General features: G+C 43.8%; 1 protein-coding gene across 1 annotated transcript in view; it reads right to left on the bottom strand.

Moving 5' to 3' along the window:
- The window catches only part of LOC140202453 (platelet-derived growth factor subunit A-like), a 78,187-nt gene that overhangs the window by 49,036 nt on the left and 8,314 nt on the right, over positions 1-20,837 (bottom strand). Inside the window, exon 4 of the mRNA XM_072267318.1 lies at positions 8,939-9,043. Within this exon, the coding sequence (XP_072123419.1) occupies positions 8,939-9,043 (105 nt within the window). The remainder of the gene's footprint in view (positions 1-8,938; positions 9,044-20,837) is intronic.

Genomic DNA, 20,837 nt, shown 5'->3' with positions numbered 1-20,837 from the left:
TCCCCCAATATAATTAGGCAGTAAAGGAAATATAAGACACTAAGACATAGGATTAGAAGTATGACATAGAAATAGGCCATTCAGAGATATGCTACCCCTCTCAACCACATTCTCCTCGCTTCTCTCCATTAATGTGAAATAATTAAATCGGAAACAGTTTTACCAGAGGGCAACCATTTAAGGTGTGAAGGGAGCAAAGAGTTGCGGGTGTCTGGAATACATTGCCTGGGGTGGTGGTAGAGGCAAACACATTCAGGACTTTTAAGAGATGATCAGATAAGCACATGAATATGAGGAAAGTGGAAGGATATGGACATTATGTAGGCAGAAGAGATTAGTTTGATTGCAAATTTATTTGGGTTCAGCACAACACTGTGGGCTGAGGGGGCTGTTCCTGTGCTGTACTGGTCCATGTTTCTCCTGAAGTAATCAAGATCCAAACTAGCATAAACAATGAAATGTGTAGAGTTCATACCATTGCCATTTGACTTAAACATTTCCCTATTTTAGGGACACGAGGGTGCCAACTATATCGTTCAAATCCATACCCCATTCCTGTGCCACAGGACAGCAGCCATTATGGCCCAAAATACAGTGCAGGACAGCCAGCAATTACGTGCCTTTGTAACAATGAGGAGTTTCAGCAACTTAAGAAAGGGGCAGCATGACAGCTTAGCGGTTGACACAATGCTCCATGACGCCAGCTATCACCAATCAGGGTAATACCTGCCACTGCCCGTAAGGAGTTTGTACGTTCTCCCAGTGACCATATGCATTTCTCCGGGTACTCCAGTTTCCTCCCGCAATCCAAAGACATGTAAATTCAAGATTCAAAGTACATTTATTATCAAAGTTCGTATACAGAATACAAATCTGAGTTTCATCCTCCCACAGGAGCCATGAAACAAAGAAACACCATTGAATTTGTTCAAGAAAACATCCAACACCCAACGTGTGAAAAAAAAAACAAATTGTGCAAACAGCAAAAAGGAAGTGAACAATATGTAGAATACCAAATATCAAACCAGTAGTACTCGGTTTAGTTCAGTTCAGCGCCAAGCTGCTAGCCAACACTGGCCAGAGGGCTACTATTCACCGAAGAGCCCCAGTCCGTATCAATTGCCCTGATCAAACCGCTCAGAAACAGCAAAATAAAAAGAGTAACCAGAATCCAGGAACACATGCTATGCTGGCAGCAGAAGCGTGGTGACATTAGCAGGTTGCCCACACCACAATCCTCAGACAGTGTTGGTTATCAACGCAAACGATTCATTTCACTGTTCTCGATGTACATGTGACAAATAAAGCTAACCTTACTTTTTTCTCCTTCCAGCCATGCACGAACCCAGAAGCCCCAAGTGTCCGCAAGACTGATCAATGCTGCTAAGTCAATTGCAATGTGAGAATGTGGGAAAATCCCACTGATTTCCAGATATTTTCCCACTGGGAAGCGTGCCTGCTAAACCTGTACAAGATTACACCTGCAACATGTCCAGTGACTCCATTCATTTCAATGGAAAGTGACAGCTGGCAGGGAAAGGGGTACATTTCAGGTAATGCATTTGTTGATTTAACTGCTTCTGACTTTTAAGCTTGAAGCGTTTTTTTGGGGGGGATGTTTAAAAAACTGCATTTTTAATTAAAAGCTTCTGACTGCTAATATTGGAGATATTCACTATCAAAGCATTTCTATGGGATTTACGACCTAAGCACAGGATATCAATACTCAAGTCAGAACATGTTCCCTTGAGGGAGTTCTCATTCAATGTAACCATCTTGCTTCCGCCCCCTTCTTTCCAGTCCTGATGAAGTGGTCTCAGCCCAAAGCGTTGACTGTAAAGGTGCTGCCTGACAGAGAACATAGAACGCAGTACAGGTTATTCGGCTCACAACATTGAGCCAACCTTCTATCATACTCCAAGATCAATCTACCCCTTCCCTTCCACACAATTCTCCATTTTTCTTCCATCCATCTGACTTGCTGAGTTCCTTCAGCATTCTGTGTGTGTTGCTCAAGTCTTCTAGCGTTTGTGGAACCTCTTGTGTTCTTGGGTTTCTATAACTCTCTTTAGTGCTGATAAAAAGATCAGTCTTAAAGGGTTAATTCTGTTCTCTCACCACAGATGGTAACCGGCCTGCGGAGTATCCCTGGCACTTTCTATTTTTATTTCAGATCTGTGGTATCTGCATGTTCTAATACCACAGATTATTGAGAAAGATTGAATAGTTCATTCCCTGGAGCGTAGAAGACTCAGGGGAGATTTGAGAGAGTTATATAAAATTATGAGGGGTATAGACAGGGTAAATGCAGGCAGGCTTTTTCCACTGAAGTTGGGGGAGCTAGCACTAGAGGTCATGGGTTAAGGGTGAAAAGTGAAATGTTTTAAGGGAACATGAGCTTCTTCAGAGGAGGGTGTGAGTGTGGAACACGCTGCCTGTGCAAGTGTGGATCCAGGTTTGACGTCAACATTAGAGGAATTTGGATAAGTACCTGGACGGGAGGGGTAGACGGCTGTTGTCCAGCTGCACACCATGGGACTAGGGTGAATAATACATCGGCACTTGCTAGAGAGTCAAAGAGCCCATATCTGTGCAATAGCGTTCTAGTTTCTGTCCAAGTCCATCTTAAATTTTGTAAAATTATTTAGGATTTCAAAAGAAGTTAAATGATACCGCAGAATAATGAATGCCGTTACGGGCTGTTCCAGCATACAGGGATGCATGAAATGTTAGTTGATATTCCAATCCATCACCAGCCAGGACGGGCATCCATCCCAGTTTTGATGACTGCTACGGTTCAGTAACTGTTTGCTCAAACGTAACAAATGAAAATCTTTATAGCTGACATTAAAACAATCTCCAGCTATCCAACCGTCTGCATACACAGGCACAGTTATAAACAAGTTCTGCAGGACTGCAATGTGTCTTCAGATACTCTGTCGCACGCTGGGGCATGAATTTGAATTTAAGGAATTTATTGGGGCAGGTTTGTCGAGGGAGGATTTTCCACACCAAGTTCCAAGTGCACGAAACAACAGCGCATTGTAGAGAAAGAGTGATGTGGGGGGAATATCAATAAAAGTCATTTAACTGTAGAGATTTTTTCATATTTCGCACTGCATTACAGGGTGAAAAGGAAAGTAGAATATTGCTGTTTTGTGCATTATTCTTGTCAAAATAACAGAGGGTTTACAAAGAGCGCAATTAAGCAGGCTACAAAAAGCCTATGCATTACTTTTAATACACTCAACACACAGTCCTGCTGAAGGGTCTCGGCCCGAAACGTCAACTGTACTTTTTTTCCATAGATGCTGCCTGGCCTGCTGAGCTCCTCTAGCGTTTTGTGTGTGTGGTTTGGATATCCAGCATCTGCAGATTCTCTCATTTGAGATTTCATTACTTTTAGTACACTCTCTTCTGTATAGTCCACGCATTTAAACAGAGAGCTAGGAATCTGTGATTACGTAACTGTCATGGGATTTAATTTAATTTATAAGACAATGACCAAGAGTATGTGTTTTGACAGTCTTCCCTCAACAAGTCAATAAAATTGCAATATTACAAATTGCAAAGCTAAGGATCATGGATGTTGCATCGCAGCTGTCTATGTTGTGTTCACAAGCCAGGGCAGTACACCAGGCTCCAGGCCCATGCAGGCCCCCTCTACATGCAGCTAATGGAGCCAAAAAAACGGCAGAGACCGATACGGTTTGACACCAGCAGTGTCGCAGGAGTTGCCAGCTAGCATTGAACTCCATGACTTGCCTTAGGGACTCCAGCTCTGAATTTTTCCTCGGGGTTTACACCCAAAGTCTTCCGCACAAGTGGAAGACTCTGATTCAAACATCTGCTGCCTTGCAGCTGTATATTTCTGAACTAACCATTCGTATATTCAACAGCATTAATGTGTAATTAGCAGCCACTTTATTAGATACACTTCTACACGTGTGTTAATGTAAATATCCAGTCAGATATCAAAGATGCTCTTCTGCACACCACTGTTGTAACATGTGGTTATTTAAGTTACTGTCACCTTCCTGTCAGCTTGAACCAGTTCTCCTCTGACTTCTCTCATTAACAAGGCATTTTCACCCACAGAACTATCACTCACTAGATTTTTTTTTTGTTTCTCACACTATTCTCTGTAAACTCTACAGCAAGGGGTTCCCAATCTTTTTAATGCCATGAACCCCAACCATTAACCAAGGGGTCCATGGACCCCAGGTTTGAAACCCCTGCTCTAGAGACCGTTGTACATGAAAATCCTAGGAGGTCAGCAGTTTCTGAGATACTCCAACCACCCTGTCTGGCACCAACGGTCACTCCATTGTCAAAGTCGCTGAGGTCAAATTTATTCCCTGTTCTGATATTTGGTCTGAACAACAACTGAACCTCTTGACCATGTCTGCATGCTTTTATACATTAATTGGCTGCCACATGATTGGAAGATTAGATATTTGCATTAATGAGCAGGTGTACCTAATAAAGTGGCCACTGAGAGCAGAATTGAGCAATCCCTTCCTCAGGTTGAACTGCAGTGTTTGCTGACAAAATCATTAATTATGTTCAGGTTAATGGATACCCAGATGCACATTACAAACCAGAAGCACCACCACAGAGACACTGAGAAAGCAGCTCGACATCTTATCAGCGCCGTTTGAATCCAAATCCAAGGAACATTACAGCCTCACAATTGGTCTTTACTTTCCTTCTTCTTCCCCGTTTTAAAATTATTTTTCCTTAATTCCCAGTGCCCTGCACGTTTCCATATTAAGAAGGCAATTTGCAGAATGAGAATATTCCTTTGGTGACATGACTAACTGAAACAATGCCGAACCACCCCCACCCCAGCCTAATGGTTTAAAGTACGTAAGTGACTCATCATGCAAGGATTTGCAGATAATACCAAACAGCCTGGCACTTCCTAACTTTTATTATGATAATTCTGCCTCTGACCATCATTAAACGCTGATTCAACAATCCCACACACCCAAGAGAGAAACTTGCAAGGGCTATAGATACAGGTTAAGTTGGTGGAAAAGAAAGCAAAAGCAATGTTAGTGTTCATTTTGAGAGGACTGCAATAGAAAAGCAAGGATGTAAAGCTGAGACTTTATAACGCTTTGCTCAGACCACACTCGGGAGCATTGTGAGCAATTTTGGACCAGTTATCTGAAAAAGGGTGTGCTGGCATTGGAGAGGGTTCAGAAAAGGTTCACAAGAATTATCCTGGGGATGAAAGGGTTAACATACAAGGGCTGTTTAATGGCTCTGGGCCTGTAGTCGCTAGAGTTTAGAAGAATGAGTTGGGCGGGGGGGGGGGGATCTCATCGAAACCTATCGAACAGTGAAAGACTTAAGAGTGGACATGAAGAGGATGTTTCGTATAGTGGGCTAGCCTAGGACCAGAGGCACAGCCTCAGAATAGAAGGACGTCCCTTTAGAACAGAGATGAGGAGGAATTTCTTTAGTCAGAGGGTGGTGAATCTGTGGAATTCATTGCTACAGACAGCTGTGGAGGCCGAGTCATTGAGTATACTTAAAGCAGAGGCTGATAAGTTCTTGATCAGTCAGGACGTCAAAGGTTACGGAAAGGAGGCAGGGGAATGGGGTTGAAAGGAATAATAAATCTACTGCGATGGAACGGCAGAGCAAATTATGCGAGCTGAATGGCCTAATTCAGTGCCTATGCCTTTCGGTCTTATGGATACATTCCTGTTCCTTTGCCACCAAGCTCTCCACAAACAGAAGTCAACACTGGTGGAGTAAGGTTGCAGAATCACCACAAAAAAATCCATAAATAATTCCAATGTTTCTTGTGGGTGCAGTGACAATATAGTAATACTAAAACTTGGCAAACTACAATATGGCTTCAGTGCAAGTATCTATCTGCTGCTGCTATTATCTGTATTCTGTCTGCTTAGCCAATGTTTTGCCATCAATGTGGACGGGGAGATGTGTGATGCAGTCTGGTGGAGTCCTGCAGCCACTTCTGCTGCACACGTTGAACTGCCCAACCTAGTGTAGAGTCATAGAGAGATACAGCAAGGAAGCAGGTTCTTCAGTCCATCGACTCTGCAACAACCTCACACTAATCCAATAGTGATCCCATAATTTGCATTGGCCACTTCATTAGGTACCTCTTATGTGTATACTAGTGTATAGTTGTGCTGCTGCAGCCCATCCACTTCAATATGCAAAGTTTTGTGCATTCAGAGATGCTCTTCTGCACTCCACTGCTGTAACGCGTGGCTATTTGAGTTACTGTCGCCTTCCTGTCAGCTTGAACCAGTCTGGCCATTCCTCTCTGACCTCTCTCATTAACAGGGCGTTTTCAGCTACAGAATTGCCACTCACTGAATGTTTTGTTTTTTGCACCATCCTCTGTAAACTCTAGAGACTGTGGTGTTGAAAACTCCAATAAATCAGCAGTTTTTGAGACACTCAAACCACTCTGACTGGCACCAACAATCATTCCATGGTCAAAGTCACTTCGATCACATTTTCTTCCTTCATGCTTATGTTTGGTCTGAACAGCAACCGAAACTCTTGACCATGTGTTCATGCTAATATAGCCCCCCGGCCACCCTCAGGGTCGCTCGGCTCGCTGTCGTCTAGGGAATTGCAGCCGCATGATTGGCTGATTGAATATTTACATTAACGAGCAGGTGTACAGGTCTACCTAATGAAGTGGCCACTGAGTGTAATGTTACAATTTATGTCGACGAGCCTCCTTTGCTGGTGAACAACTGGACGTTTGGCACTGCATTGAATACCCTGATGTTGCACTCATGTGAACAGCATCATTGGTTGTGAACATACATTGTGTTGCACCATTACAGTCCCTTACACGTGACCCAGAAGTTCTTAAAGAAGTGCTTGACAAATGCGCCTAGCCTAACTTCTCAAAACACAATCCATAAGACATAGGAGAAGGATTAGGCCATTTGGCCCATCGAGTCTGTTCTGCCATTCCATCATGAATGATTTATTATCTCTCTCAATCCTATTCTCCATTAATAATCAAGAACCTATCAACAACAAACAAGAGAGAATCTGCAGATGCTGGAAATCCCAAGCAACACACACAAAATGTTGTGAAACATCAACTGTATTCTTTTCCTAGATGCTGCCTGGCCTGCTGAGTTCTTCCAGTTTTTTGTGTGTGTGTGTGTTGCAAGAATCTATCAACCTCTGCTTTAAATATACCCAATGACTTGGCCTACACAGTTGTCTGTGGCAATGAATTCTACAGATTCACCCCCTATGGCTACTCAGGAGTAGAATTCCCTAGAAGTGCTGGAATTCTGACACAGTTCTGCAGGAAAATCTGAACAGCACTTTGGTGTACACTGAAAAGGTTCCAAACGTTTCTCTGATGTCTCCTCTGCCTGGTGTGGACGAGTGTGAGGAGAAAACGAGACCAGCCATCCCACTGATCCCGTTTGCTCTCCAAAGTGCCTGCTACGAAACAGGTTCGTGCAACCCAGCCACACTGAACCTACTGGCAGCAATGATGGGCAATGGATATGTGGAGATTTACAGTAGATACAAAATTATGAAATTGTGAGGGATATAGATAGGGTAAATGCAAGCAGGCTTTTCCACTGAGGTTGGGCAAGTCCAGAACCAGAGGTCATGGGTTAAGGGTGAAAGGTGAAATGTTTAAGGAGACCATGAGGGGGAACTTCTTCACTCAGAGAGTAAGGATGAGCTGCCAGCGGAAGTGGTGGATGCAGGTTCGATTTCAACACTTAGGAGAAATTTGGATAGGTACGTGGATGGGAGGGGTATGCAGGGCTACAGTCCGGGTGCAGATCAATGGGACTCAGCAGATGAATAGCTCAGCACAGACTAGAGCCAAAGAGCCTGTTTCTGTGCTATAACCATGACTCTGAAACAAAGCAGGAGGAGAAAAGAATTGGGATAAGTACAGAGAGAACCTCCATGTCATGTACTTCCTTTGTTTTGACGTTCTTCTTGGGTTTGTTCCCATTAAAGTTACATACAGTATATCACAGAGCAGCAACATCAAGCGGTTCAGGTAACAGCATAAACAACAAGAGAAGATTGAATACTCTGTCAATATTAAGTCAACCACAAGGTGTGCTATGTCCTTGAGCCAAATTACAGCTAGAGCTGTTCCAGATAACACTCGCAGGTGGAGTTTGTGCATTTTCCATGCAGTTTTGGGTGGTGGTGTAGATAGCCAGGCAGCTAATTTCGTATCACATGATCTAAACTATAGGGGCAACTCACCTTTATACCATAGCAACAGACAAAGGAAATATCAATCAGCCATGATGATTAGGTGGCACAGAAGTGGTTAGCACAATGCTTTACAGTGCAGGCAACCTGGGTTCAATTCCCACCGCTGCCGGTTGGGAGTTTCTACATTCTCTCCATGATCATGCCGGTTTCCTCCCGCAGGCCAAAAACATACCATTGGTAGGTTAATTGGTCATTGTAAATTGTCCCATGATAGATAGATGCATAATGATGAAACAGGCTCAATGGGCCTAATGGCCTGATTCCACTCCCATGTCTTATGCTCTTATGGAAGTAATATATCTAGAATGTAATGTACAGGAATCTCATCGTTAAAACTTAAATGAGGGAATGAGAGCTAAAATTCTGAGTTATTTAACAGTAAAGAAAAGTCTCTGCGTCACAGCGAAATCATTCAAATAAAATGGCACTAATCTTATCCACAACCCATTCAAAGCCACAGGTCATAATCATATTACCACTGTTGAAGGAAATTTCTTGGAATAAAGCAATAATGAGTAATAGTTGACTGAAAGTAATCACTTTCACATTGTTGATTGTTCTAGTCAGTCACTGTGGTAAAAGAATCACAAGTGCAGCAACACAGATCCAAAGATAAATTTATACTTCGAGGGATTCTTTACAAATAAAACCTTTAAGTTAAACTTACCGACGCTTCGTTTTCTCCTTATAGGTGCTGAGCGCTTTGTGTACTCGTGTTTTATTGTGTTAATACTGTGGGACCTTAAATTAGAGTCTGAATGATCGTCATCCCCTGTAGTAAGAGAAAAACAGAACATATTGGAACAGCCATACTTTTTGATGCATGGCCGTGATAATTATGAACACAGATATTTTATTACTTGGTGCTGATCTACAGTATATCACTTCTTCAGCGGGAAACCACAAAGCATTTTTTATATCTCACGGGCGATTCAATCTCAAACAAGACACGACAGTGCAGTTTTTCAACTTCAAGGTGCAACTACCCGCATTTGATGTTCAGACATGCAAAGTTTCTGATCAGGAGCCTAAGAATTCAGGAGACAATTCTAGTATTCTTGTTTTATATGAAATCAAGAGAACTCAACATTGCCAATGGGTAGCGGGCACAGGTGCCTCAGGACTTGTACCACCAGGTTCAAGAACAGTTACTACCCCTCAACCATCAGGCTTGTGGACAGAAGGAGAGAACTACATTCATCTATTGTGATGTTCCCACAACCAGTGATCTCATGTTAAGGACTTTTTATCTTGTTATTTCATGCTCTTACCATTTATTGCTACTTATTTATGTTTGCATTTGCACAGTTTGTTGTCTTCTATGCTCTACTTGCTCCTTCATTGATCCCGTTTACAGTTACTATTCTATAGATTTGTTGTATGCCCGCAGGAAAATGAATCTCAGGGTTGTATGTGGTGACATATATGGACTCAGATAATAAATTTTACTTTGAACTTTGAAGAGACAGAAGCAGTGACCCTCTGCTCTGTTTGCCTCCATTCCTCACCAAGCAATGTACTTAGCTACTAAGTCATTGAGCAGGATTCCTTAAAGGCTAACTTGCAGGTTCAGAGTTCAAAGGTCAAAGTAGAAATATATTACTATATACAACCCTGAGATTCACCTTCTTAGGGGCATACTCAGTACGTCCAACAATGAAAGACCACACCCAACAGGGCCGCCAAACAACCAGTGTGTAAAGTACAACAAACTGTGCAAATACATTAGAAATACTAATAATAAAAAAATAAGCAATAAATATTGAGAGCATGAGATGAAAAGCCCTTAAAAGTGAGTTGTGGGTACAGTCCAGTGAAGGGGCAGGTGAATTTGAGTGAAGTTATCCCCTCTGGTTTAAGAGCCAGATGGTTGAAGAGTAGTAACTGGTGGTATGAGTCGTGAGGGTCCTGTACCTTCTTCCTGATGGCAGCAACGAGAAGAGAGCATGTCCTGGGTGGTGGGGGTCCCTGATGATAGATGCTGCTCTCCTGGGACAGTGCTCCGTGTAGATGTGCTCAATGGTGGGGAGGGATTTATTCATGATGGACTGGGCTGTATCCACTACTTTTTGCAGTATTTTCCACTCAAGGACAATTGAGTTTTCAACGCTGAGTCAGTGGTATGGAAGGCAAATGCAATTTTCGCATTAATTTCAAGGGGACTAAAATATAAAAGCAATGCTGTAATGCTGAAGCTTTATAAGGCATTGGTCAGATCAGAGTACTGTAAACGGTTTTGGACACCTTGTCTAAGAAAGAATGAGCTGGCATTGGAAAGCGTCCAGAGGAAGTTCACAGGAATGATCCCGGGAATGAAAGAGTTAACATACAAGGAGCTTTTGATGTCTCTGGGCCTGTATTCACTGGAGTTTAAAAGAATGAGGCGGGAAGTCAGTGAAACCTGTCGAATTTTGGAAGACCTAGAGATATTGGATGTGGACAGAATGTTTCCTATAGTGGAGGAGTCTGTGACCACAGGGCACAGCCTCAGAATAAAAGGACATCTGGGCTAACACAGGTGCAGCAATATACCTTTTGTATTGCTGCTGTAAAGCTACTAACTACATTTCAGTGATAATGAATCTGATTCTGATAAAATAAATCAAAACTTTGCAATACCAGCAAATGCATGGTCCCTCTTTTGAATATGCACAAAATGTGGTTTGTTTAAGCACAAGATACTCTGCAGATGCTGGGGTCAAAGCAACACTCACAACACGCCGGAGGAACTCAGCAGGTCGGGCAGCATCCGTGGAAACGATCAGTCAACGAGACTACTACGGCACCACCTTTGTCAACGGGTTTGATAGTGAGGTTGGGATTAGTGCGGAGAGAGTGGAGGGCAGTGCATTCAGAGGGAGTGAGGTTGGAACAGGAGAGAGGAGTGGTGAAGTTGAGACGGTTGATGTCTCAGCGACAGTTGGAGATGAAAGACTAATCGTTTCCATGTTGACTGATCGTTTCCACGGATGCTGCCCGACCTGCTGAGTTCCTCCATTGTGTTGTGACTGGTGGTTTGTTTAAGGTCAGACATGAGAATTGTTGTTTAAAGTTCAAAGTTCAAACAAATTTATTATCAAAGTATATATATCTGTCACCATATTCTACCCTAAGATTCATTTTCTTGTGGACATTCAGAGTAAGTACACAGGCAATACAATCAATAGAAAATAGAGATAGGAAATCTGCACACAACAGATGGACAAACAACCAATGTGCAAAAAAGAAAAACTGTGCAAATATGAAAATAATAAACAAATACATAAGGAAAGAATATTAAGAACATTAATTGTAGAGTTGTTGAAAGTGGGTCCGTCGGTTGTGGAAACAGTTCAGAGTTGAGGTAAGTTAAGTCATTTACGCTGGTTCATTTGAAGGCCCATAACTCTTCCTGAACCTGGTGGGGTGGGACCTAAGGCTCCTGTACCACCTTCCTGATGGCAGCAGCGAGAAGAGAGCGTGTAACTAAAGGTATCTATTTTTGTCACTATAAGAAGACGAAAACTGGAGTGATTCAACACAGTGCATTTTATAGTGGAGACACAAGAGTGTGCAGATGCTGGGGTCTGGAGCAGACAAGGACAAACTAAGGGAGGAATTCAGAGGGACAGGCAACATCTGTGAGGGGAAATGTGCAGCCGACATTTCGGACTGAGAGCCCGCATCAGAGTTTTGTATTTTATGGTGTCCCGATTCAGTAAAGTCCAGAGTTTGCTTTCAACCAGGTATTATCATCCTTTTACCAAACCATCCATCAAGACATTTTATCTTCTACATCTTTTCAAAATCTGTTTTCTTAATTTTTAGAGATGCAGCACAGAACTGGCCCTTCCAACCCAACGAGCCATGACACCCCGCAACCTCCCTATTTAACCCTAGCCTAATCACAGCACCATTTACAATGATCAATTAATCTACTGACCAGTACGTCTTTGGACTGTGGGAGGAAACTGCAGCACCTGGAGGAAACCCAAGCACTCGCAGGAATAACGAACAAAGTTCTTAAAGAGGATGCCAGAATTGAACTCCGAACTCTGGTGCCCCCGAGCTGTAATAGCTTCACGCTACCTTGCTTTGCTCTCGCTCGCTTTGCCAACAGTAGAAATTCAAGCAACACACATAAAAGTTGCTGGTGAACGCAGCAGGCCAGGCAGCATCTCTAGGAAGAGGTACAGTCGACGTTTCAGGCCGAGACCCTTCGTCAGGACTAACTGAAGGAAGAGTTAGTAAGAGATTTGAAAGGGGGAGGGGGGGTAGATCCAAAATGATAGGAGAAGACAGGAGGGGGACGGATGGAGTCAAGAGCTGGACAGGTGATTGGCAAAAGGGATATGAGAGGATCATGGAACAGGAGGCCCAGGGAGAAGGAAAAGTGGGAGGGGGGAAGCCCAGAGGATGGGCAATAACAGATGGGGTACGAAGGGGAGGTGGGGCATTAATGGAAGTTAGAGAAGTCAATATTCATGCCATCAGGTTGGAGGCTACCCAGACGGAATATAAGGTGTTGTTCCTCCAACCTGAGTGTGGCTTCATCTTTACAGTAGAGGAGGCCGTGGATAGACATGTCAGAATCCAGATCTTGGCTCCATCCCTCCCCCCTCCTGTCTTCTCCTATCATTTCGGATCTCCCCCTCCCCCTCCCACTTTCAAATCTCTTACTAACTCTTCCTTCAGTTAGTCCTGACGAAGGGTCTCGGCCCAAAACGTCGACTGTACCTCTTCCTAGAGATGCTGCCTGGCCCGCTGCGTTCACCAGCAACTTTTATGTGCGTTGCTTGAAATTCCAGCATCTGCAGGTTTCCTCGTGTTTGAGTGGAAAATAAAGCCTTTGATAGTTAATCCTAAAAACAGAGAACTGACCTAAACATGATCAGTTCCACTGACTTCAGTGCATGTAGTGCTAGTGATCAAAGATGAATCTGCCCTGCCTGCTAAGAGCTTTGCACACTGTTGCACTTGAGTAAACGGGCCAAGTCCAAGTATGAGACTGAACCAGTCTGAAGGGAAGCAAAACGTGGACGTGAAAGGCTGTTCCCCACACCCACCCACACACTGCTGTGCCCACGGTCTCTGTGTCAGAATGCACATTATGGATACCCATACCCGTCACGTGCACCTGCTTCATCACTGTTTGGTATTGCGGCATCAACGCACAGGATCAGAGAAAGCTGCAGAGGGGTCATAGACCCAGCCAGCCCCATCACGGGCACTAGTCTCCCCACCATCATGCACATCTTCATGTTGACACCTCAAGCAGCAGTGTCCATCACTACATTACACAGTACACGCCCTCTTCACTCGACTACCATCCGGGAAAAGGTACAGCAGACACACATTCAACATTTTAGGAACAGCGTCTTCCCCTCTGCCATCAGACTTCAGAATGGTCCACGAACCCATGAGCATTACATCACTATCTTGCTCTCTTTTTGCACTACTTAATTATTTTTCAGATTTCTTCTTGTAATTTATAGAAACTTTTTAATGTATTGCTGCTGCAAAACAACAAATTCAGTGGCATATGTAGTGATAGTAAACCTGATTCTGACTCTTTTCAACCCGTGAACACTACCTCACAATTTTTGTGTATGCGTGTGCGTGTGTGTGTGCGTGTGTGTGTGTGTGTGTGTGTGTGCATGTGTGTGTGTGTGTGTGTGTGTGTGTGTGTGTGTGTGTGTTTCAGCCTGATGGCGTTCGTCAGCTGTGGTTGGCAGCTTATCTAGAAGAGAAAGCTCTGATCTCAAACATTCGCTATACCCACTCACAGGTGAGATTTCATGAGTAAACCCAGGGGAAACTTTTGAAGCTGGAGTCTACAAGGTAGCCCTACATTGAGTTCAACACTGACCAGCAACTACTGCGACACCACTGCTGCCAGACCGTATAGGTCTCTCCCGTTCGTTTAGATTCATCAGCAGTGTGGAGAGGGGAAAGCTGCTACATGGACACCTTGCTCTCTATATCATACAGCCCTGGCTTGCGTATCACGTAGACAGCTGGCACACAGGACCCAACCAACGGAGGGCCTCAGAGACCGCGGTATCTATAGGATAATTAGGAGACCATGTTGCCATGGCCTGGGGTCACGTGGAGGACAGACCAAGTAAGGACGACAGATTTCCTTTCCTGGACAGGATGAATTTCCACACCGGTCGCCATACATCTAGCTGAAGACACTCACTATTAGGGGAAAGTTCCCCGACATAAGTAGATAGTAAAAGTAATACAAATATCGTGGTCAGCTTCTAACATTCCAGACTGCTATCCGACTATTAGATTGGTTCACTCAGCATACACCAGAGAACAAACTTTGTCTCCTCATCTCAAGAACAGTACAACACAGGGCCAGACCCTTCAGCCCACAATGTCTGTACTGACCCATCCCATCTGCTTGCACATGATCTATGTCCCTCCATTCCCTGCCTGTCCATACATCAGACCAAATACCTCTTAAGTGTCGCTATTGTTTCTGTTTCCATCCATTTTCCCCTAGCACCGACCACACTGTGTCAAAAACCTGCCTACCACACGCCTCCCTTAAACTTTCCCCCTTTGACGTTAAGTCATGCCCTCTGCAATACGATACCTCCAGTCTACGGAAAAGATTCTGACTGCCTACCCTGTCTGTGCCTCTCATAGTATTATCAGCTCTAACCTCAGCCTCTGACGCTCCAGACAAAACCAGAATCAGAAGCGGGTTGTCTATCACCGGCATCTGTCATGAAATTTGTTGTTCTGTGGCAGCATTACACTGCAATACCCAATAATAAAAATTGTGAAGTACAGTAAAAATTATTGTGTGTGCGTGTATGAAGTTAAATTAACTAAGTAGTGCAAAGGGAGAATAAAAAAGTAGTGAGGTAGTGTTTATGGCATCATTGTTCATTCAAAAATCTGATGGCAGAGGGGAAGAAGCCATTTCTAAAATATTGAGTACGTGTCTTCAGGCTCTCATACTTCCTCCCTGATGGTAGCAATGAGAAGAGGGCACGTCCTGGGTGACAGGGGTCCTTGATGATGGATGCCTCCTTTCTGAAGCATTGCTCCTCGACAATATCCTGGATGCTGGGGAGGCTAGTGATGGAGCTGATCGAGTTGACAAATTTCTGCAGCTTATTTTGATCCTGTGACTCACAACCCACCACCCCCCCCCCCCGCCAGATGGTGATGTAGTCAGTCAGAATGCTCTCCAGGGTACATGTGTAAAAATATGCAAGTGTCTTTGGTAACATACCAAATCTCCTCAAACTCCTGATGAAATACAGCCATTTTGTAATTGCATCGACATGTTGGGCCCAGGGTAGATCATCAGAGATGTTGACACCCAGGAACTTGAAACTGTTCACCCTTTCCACTTCTGATCCCTCGATGAGGACAAACAATCCTAGTTTGTCCAACCTCTTCTTACAGTGAATACTCTCTAGTCCAGGACATGTCCTGGAGAACCTCTTTTGTACTCTCTCCAAGGCCTCCACATCCTTCCTGATATGAGGTGATCACAAAGGCAAACAATATTCCTGATGTGGCCTAACCAGCACTTAAAACAGCTGCAATGTGACTTATTCACCAGGTGCTATACTGAACTAACAATGACCTATAAGATTACATCAGAGGTAAACAATACTTCAGCTTCTACTGAAGTTAAATTAAACAATGCAATCTATTATAACTAATACAATATCGAATTTCTAAGACTATAAGATACAGGAATGGAATTAGGCCATTCAGCCCATTGAGTCTATTCTGTCATTTCATCATGGCTGATTTATTATCCCTCTCAACCCCATTCTCCTGCCTTCTCCCTGTAACCTTTGACACCCTGATTAATCAAGAACTTATCAACCTCCACTTCAAATATACCCAATGACTTTGTCTCCACAGCCATCTGTGGCAATGAATTCCACAGATTCACCTCTCTCTGGTTGAAGAAATTCCTCCTCATCTCTGTTCTAAAGATGAACCCCACCATGGTAGTGTTGCGGTTAGTGCAACGCTATTACAGCTCAAGGCGTTCCGGAGTTCAGAATTCAATTCTGATGCTGACTGTCGGGAGTCTGTCTGTCCTTAGTGTCCCGGTTTCTTCCCACGGTCAAAAGGTGTGGCAGGGAAGGTTAAATGGTCATTGTAAATTGTCCAGTGAATAGGTTTGGGTTCGTTTGGTTTGTTAGGGATTTCTGGTGCAGTGGGTCTACTTCACGTCAGTCAGTCAGTGGGTGCCGTTCCGAATCCGGGGTTGGCGGCTATGTACCTCCATCTTCTTCAATCTTGCGACAGCACCGAGTACAGCCTCTCCTCCAGTTTGTTCTCGCTGGCCGCCTTGGCACCGCCTGCCGCCGTCCCCCGCCGAACTCGAGCTCGAGGCCGTGTCGGCCTCCAGCCGCAGCCACTTCTTCGAGCTTGGCCCTTCCTCAGGCAGAGGCCTTGGGCAGGTTCAGGCACATGGTGCAGCGCCCAAGTTCATCATGTCTCTTCTAACTAAGTGCATAGCATACGATTCCTGGATACGCGGTGAGGCTTTAATCTCTTCCATAGAAGATGGTCGTTGGCTCACAAGGAGCTCATCCGCCCTTTGTCAGGTCCTGTTCTTTTTCAGTCCTGCCGGGTGTCCTCACACCCTCCTCACCAGACTACGTCCGGTGGGGGAGCCGGCCCAAGTTGCTGATCACTCAACCATGGCCCCCGGCCAAGCGACAGGCACTCGCCCCCTGCTGAATCTCTCCAAGCGTCTGGCACCCAACCAAAAACCATGGTGTATCGTTAAATAAGTTAATTCACTAAATAACGGGACGTCCTTCTATTCTCGTAATATAATTCAGAATATTCATTCCCACAAATCCTCATGTGCAAAATTCCCAGAAGTAGTCTTCTCTGTTGAGAACATGAGATAAAGTGTCACAGGAGGGAGAACGTGAAGTAAATCCCATTCCTATCGCCTGTGATAATTCCTACTCAAATTCTTCAATGTGCAAAACATTTTGTACAAAGAAAAATACAGCTTTCTAGAAGTACATATGTAAAGAACAGTCTGAATGCCCCGTAACATCTCACTAAGAAACTAAATGTTGGAGTTTCAATGCCAAACCTTGACAACAGTACCTCACTGAACTTTTGAGTTCAAGAGGAGTGAGGTAATGTTGCTGCTCTATGTAGTTAGACCACATTTGTTCATTTTTCGCCTCCTCATTCTAGGAAGGATGCAGAAGTTTTCGAGGAGGTGCAGAGGAGATTTAACAGGACGCTGTCTGGATTAGAGAGAATATCTTATGAAGATAAATTGAATGGACCAAGCTTTTTCCCTTTACAGCAAAGGAGTATGAGAGGTTACTTGATAGAGATGATAAGAGGCATAGATCAAGTGGATAGCCAGAGAAGTTTTCCCAGGGCAGAAATGGATAATCACAAACAAAAGAAAATCTGCAGTTGCTGGAAATCCAATCAACACACACAAAATGCTAGAGGAACTCAGCAAACCAGGCAACATCTATGTAAAAGAGTAAACAGCAAACATTTTGGACCGAGACCCTTCATCATTTTTTCCCCAGTCCTGATGAAGGGCCTCGACCTGGAACATCTATTGTTTACTCTTTTCCATAAATGCTGCCTGGCCCGCTGAGTTCCTCCAGCATTTTGTGCATGTTGCAGTGGATAGTACCGGCAGGCGCAAGGTTATTGGAGAAAAGTGTAATGGGAGGATGATGGAATGCCCTGCCACGGGTGGTGGTAGAGGCAGACACATTAGGGACATTTAAGAGATTCTAGATAGGCACATGAATGATAGGAGAATAGAGGGCTATGTAGGAGGGAAGGGTTAGATTGAGTAGGTTAAAAGGCTGGCAAAATATTGTGGGCCAAAAGGCCTGTACTGTGCTGTAATGTTCTATGTTCCAAGTTTCAAAGCGGCAATCCACAGGCTGTAGCAGAATGGGCTGGATTTTGTTGAGATTCATTCACCTTCACAATGGCCAAGTGGCCTGCCAACTCTACTGTCAAAGGTCACATCAGAAGTAAGATGCATGGGCAAAGTTTGACTGGTGGTCGGTATATGCAGAGCATTTACATAATACAGTGGGGGAGGGGAGGGACTTTCCTAATCTTGCTTAGTGCCCTCTTTCTTAACCTTTATTTTCATAATTTATTTTCTTTGGGCTTTAAAGGTTCAATTGACTATTCAGTAATCTGTTCACTTGTTTAGTTAGGCTTCTGAAGTCTGACCCAATTCACACACAAAACGTTGGAGGAACTCAGCAGGTCAGGCAGCATCCATGGAAAAGAAAAAAAAGTCAACGTTATGAGCCAAGACCCTTTATCATTTCCTTCCGCCATTCATATTCAGATTTAGTTTCATTTATATATCACACATACATCGATACACACAGTGAAATACATTGTTTGCATTAACAACTAACACAACCTAACAATGTGCTGGGGAGTCCGCAATTGCCGCCACACCTCTGTCTGACAATCTCCCAACCCCCGTATAGAACAAGAACCCAAAATACAACAAAACCATAAGACACAGGAGCAGAGTTGCGCCATTCAGTCCATCAAGTTTGCTCTGCCATTTTGTCATGGCAGATTTATTATCCCTCTCAACACCATTTTCCTACCTGCCTCATACAGCCTTTGACGCCTTTACGAATCAAGAACCTAGCAACCTTTAAATTTACCCAGTGACTTGGCCTCCACAGCCATCTGCGTCAATGAATTCCACAGATTCACCACCCTCTGGCCAAAGAAATTCCTGCTCATCTCTGTTCTGAAAGCATGACCTTCTTTTCTGAGGCTGTGCCCTCTGGTCCTAGACTCCCCCACTATGGGAAACATCCTCTCCACACCCAGTCTATCCAAGCCTTTCAACATTGGATAGGTTTCAGTTGAGGTCCCCCCACATGGACAAAGTCAATCCAACACTTCTGGGATTATGACCATTCGTCATGGATGCGAAGCATTAATTTTTGATCATCTCAATAATAAGCACTCTGCTAAATAAGAGGAAATTTAGCCTTTTATTTAACTTGTTACAGATTCTTTTATTTGCCACCAAAATAACATTAAAGAATGCAAACAATAGAGGAATTTTCACACTTCTGTAATCTCAGGCTTTTTCCACCAAGGGCAAGTTAGACTAGAACTAAAGGTCATGGTTAAGAGTGAAAGTTGTAATGTTTAAGTAGGACACGAGGAGAAACTTGTTTGCTCACAGGTTGGTGAGAGTGTGGAATGAGCTGCCAGTAGAAGTGGTGGATTCAGGTCCGATTTCAACATTTAAGAGAAATTTGGATAGGTATATGGATGGGAGGGCCAGCCAGTGGCATCATCACTGGACTTAGAGATGGATAGTCCTGAGTCCAAATCCAGCCGTATCTGCGCAGAAGAAAGGCCTGAGATTCTACTTCCATATCTTGCCATGAAAACCCTACGGACAACTACACTATCCATAGGGTCAACGTAAGTCGACGGCGACTCAACAGCACTCAACAACAACATATGGATGGGAGGGCTATGCAGGGCTATGTTCTGGGTGCAGGTCAATGGGACTCAGCAGATTAATCGTTCAGCACGGACAAGGTGGGCCAAAGGGCCTGATTCTGTGCTGTAGTCCTCCATAACGTCAGGACTTCTATCAAGAAGTATAATCATCATATTCGCCAAACAAAGCATGGCTTTTCTGATCTGTAAGCCTATTGCTTCACCTTAAGTCAATAACATATCCAAGCAGCACCCACTAAAAAGTTTAACAGTTAAAATTTCTGTTTAAAAGCAGTTGAATATACCTTATTGGGCATTAAATTATAAGAAGACAGAGCCATTCTGCAGCATATATACTCTAGGTCCACTTTACTACATACTTCCTTTGCCCAATAAAGTGGCCACTGGGCATATGTTCATGGCCTTCTGCATGGTTGTGCATTCAGAGATGCTCTTCTGTACACTACTGTTATAAAGCGTGGTTACTTGAGTTACTGCCCCCTACTATCAGCTTGAACCAGTCTGGCCATTCTCCTCTGATCTCTCTCATTAACAAAGCATTTTCGCCCACAGTACTGCTGCTCTCTGGATGTTTTTGGGTTTTTCACACCATTCTCTGTAAACTCTCGAGACTGTTGTGTTGGAAAATCCCAAGAATCAGCAGCTTCTGAGACATTCAAACCATCCAATCTGGCACCGACAGTCACTCAGATCACATTTCTTCCCCAATCTGATGTTTGGTCTGAACAGCTGAACCTCCTGACCATGTCTGCATGGTCTTATGCATTGAGTTGCTGCCACATGATTGACTGATTAGATATATGCATTTACAAGCAGATGTACAGGTGCAGCTAATAAAGTGGCCAATATTTGGAAATATCACACTATCAGAGCGCCAGTTTGTTAAATTAAACTCATCTATGTTTTAAACTGCAGCGAACTCAAACTAGTGTTTATAGAAAACACTCTTGTTATCAGTGAGAAACACAGACAAGTTGAGTCTGTCTTCTGCATTGTACAGTCTCAGTTCTGTCCAGCCCCAACTCTAAACACCTTCATTTCCAAAAGTGTCTGCAGAACAAAGACTGGTATCCTGT

The sequence above is a fragment of the Mobula birostris genome, chromosome 9 (assembly GCF_030028105.1).
Source record: "Mobula birostris isolate sMobBir1 chromosome 9, sMobBir1.hap1, whole genome shotgun sequence".
In the NCBI taxonomy this organism is placed as follows: domain Eukaryota; kingdom Metazoa; phylum Chordata; class Chondrichthyes; order Myliobatiformes; family Myliobatidae; genus Mobula; species Mobula birostris.
This window is presented reverse-complemented; position numbering and strand designations above follow the sequence as displayed.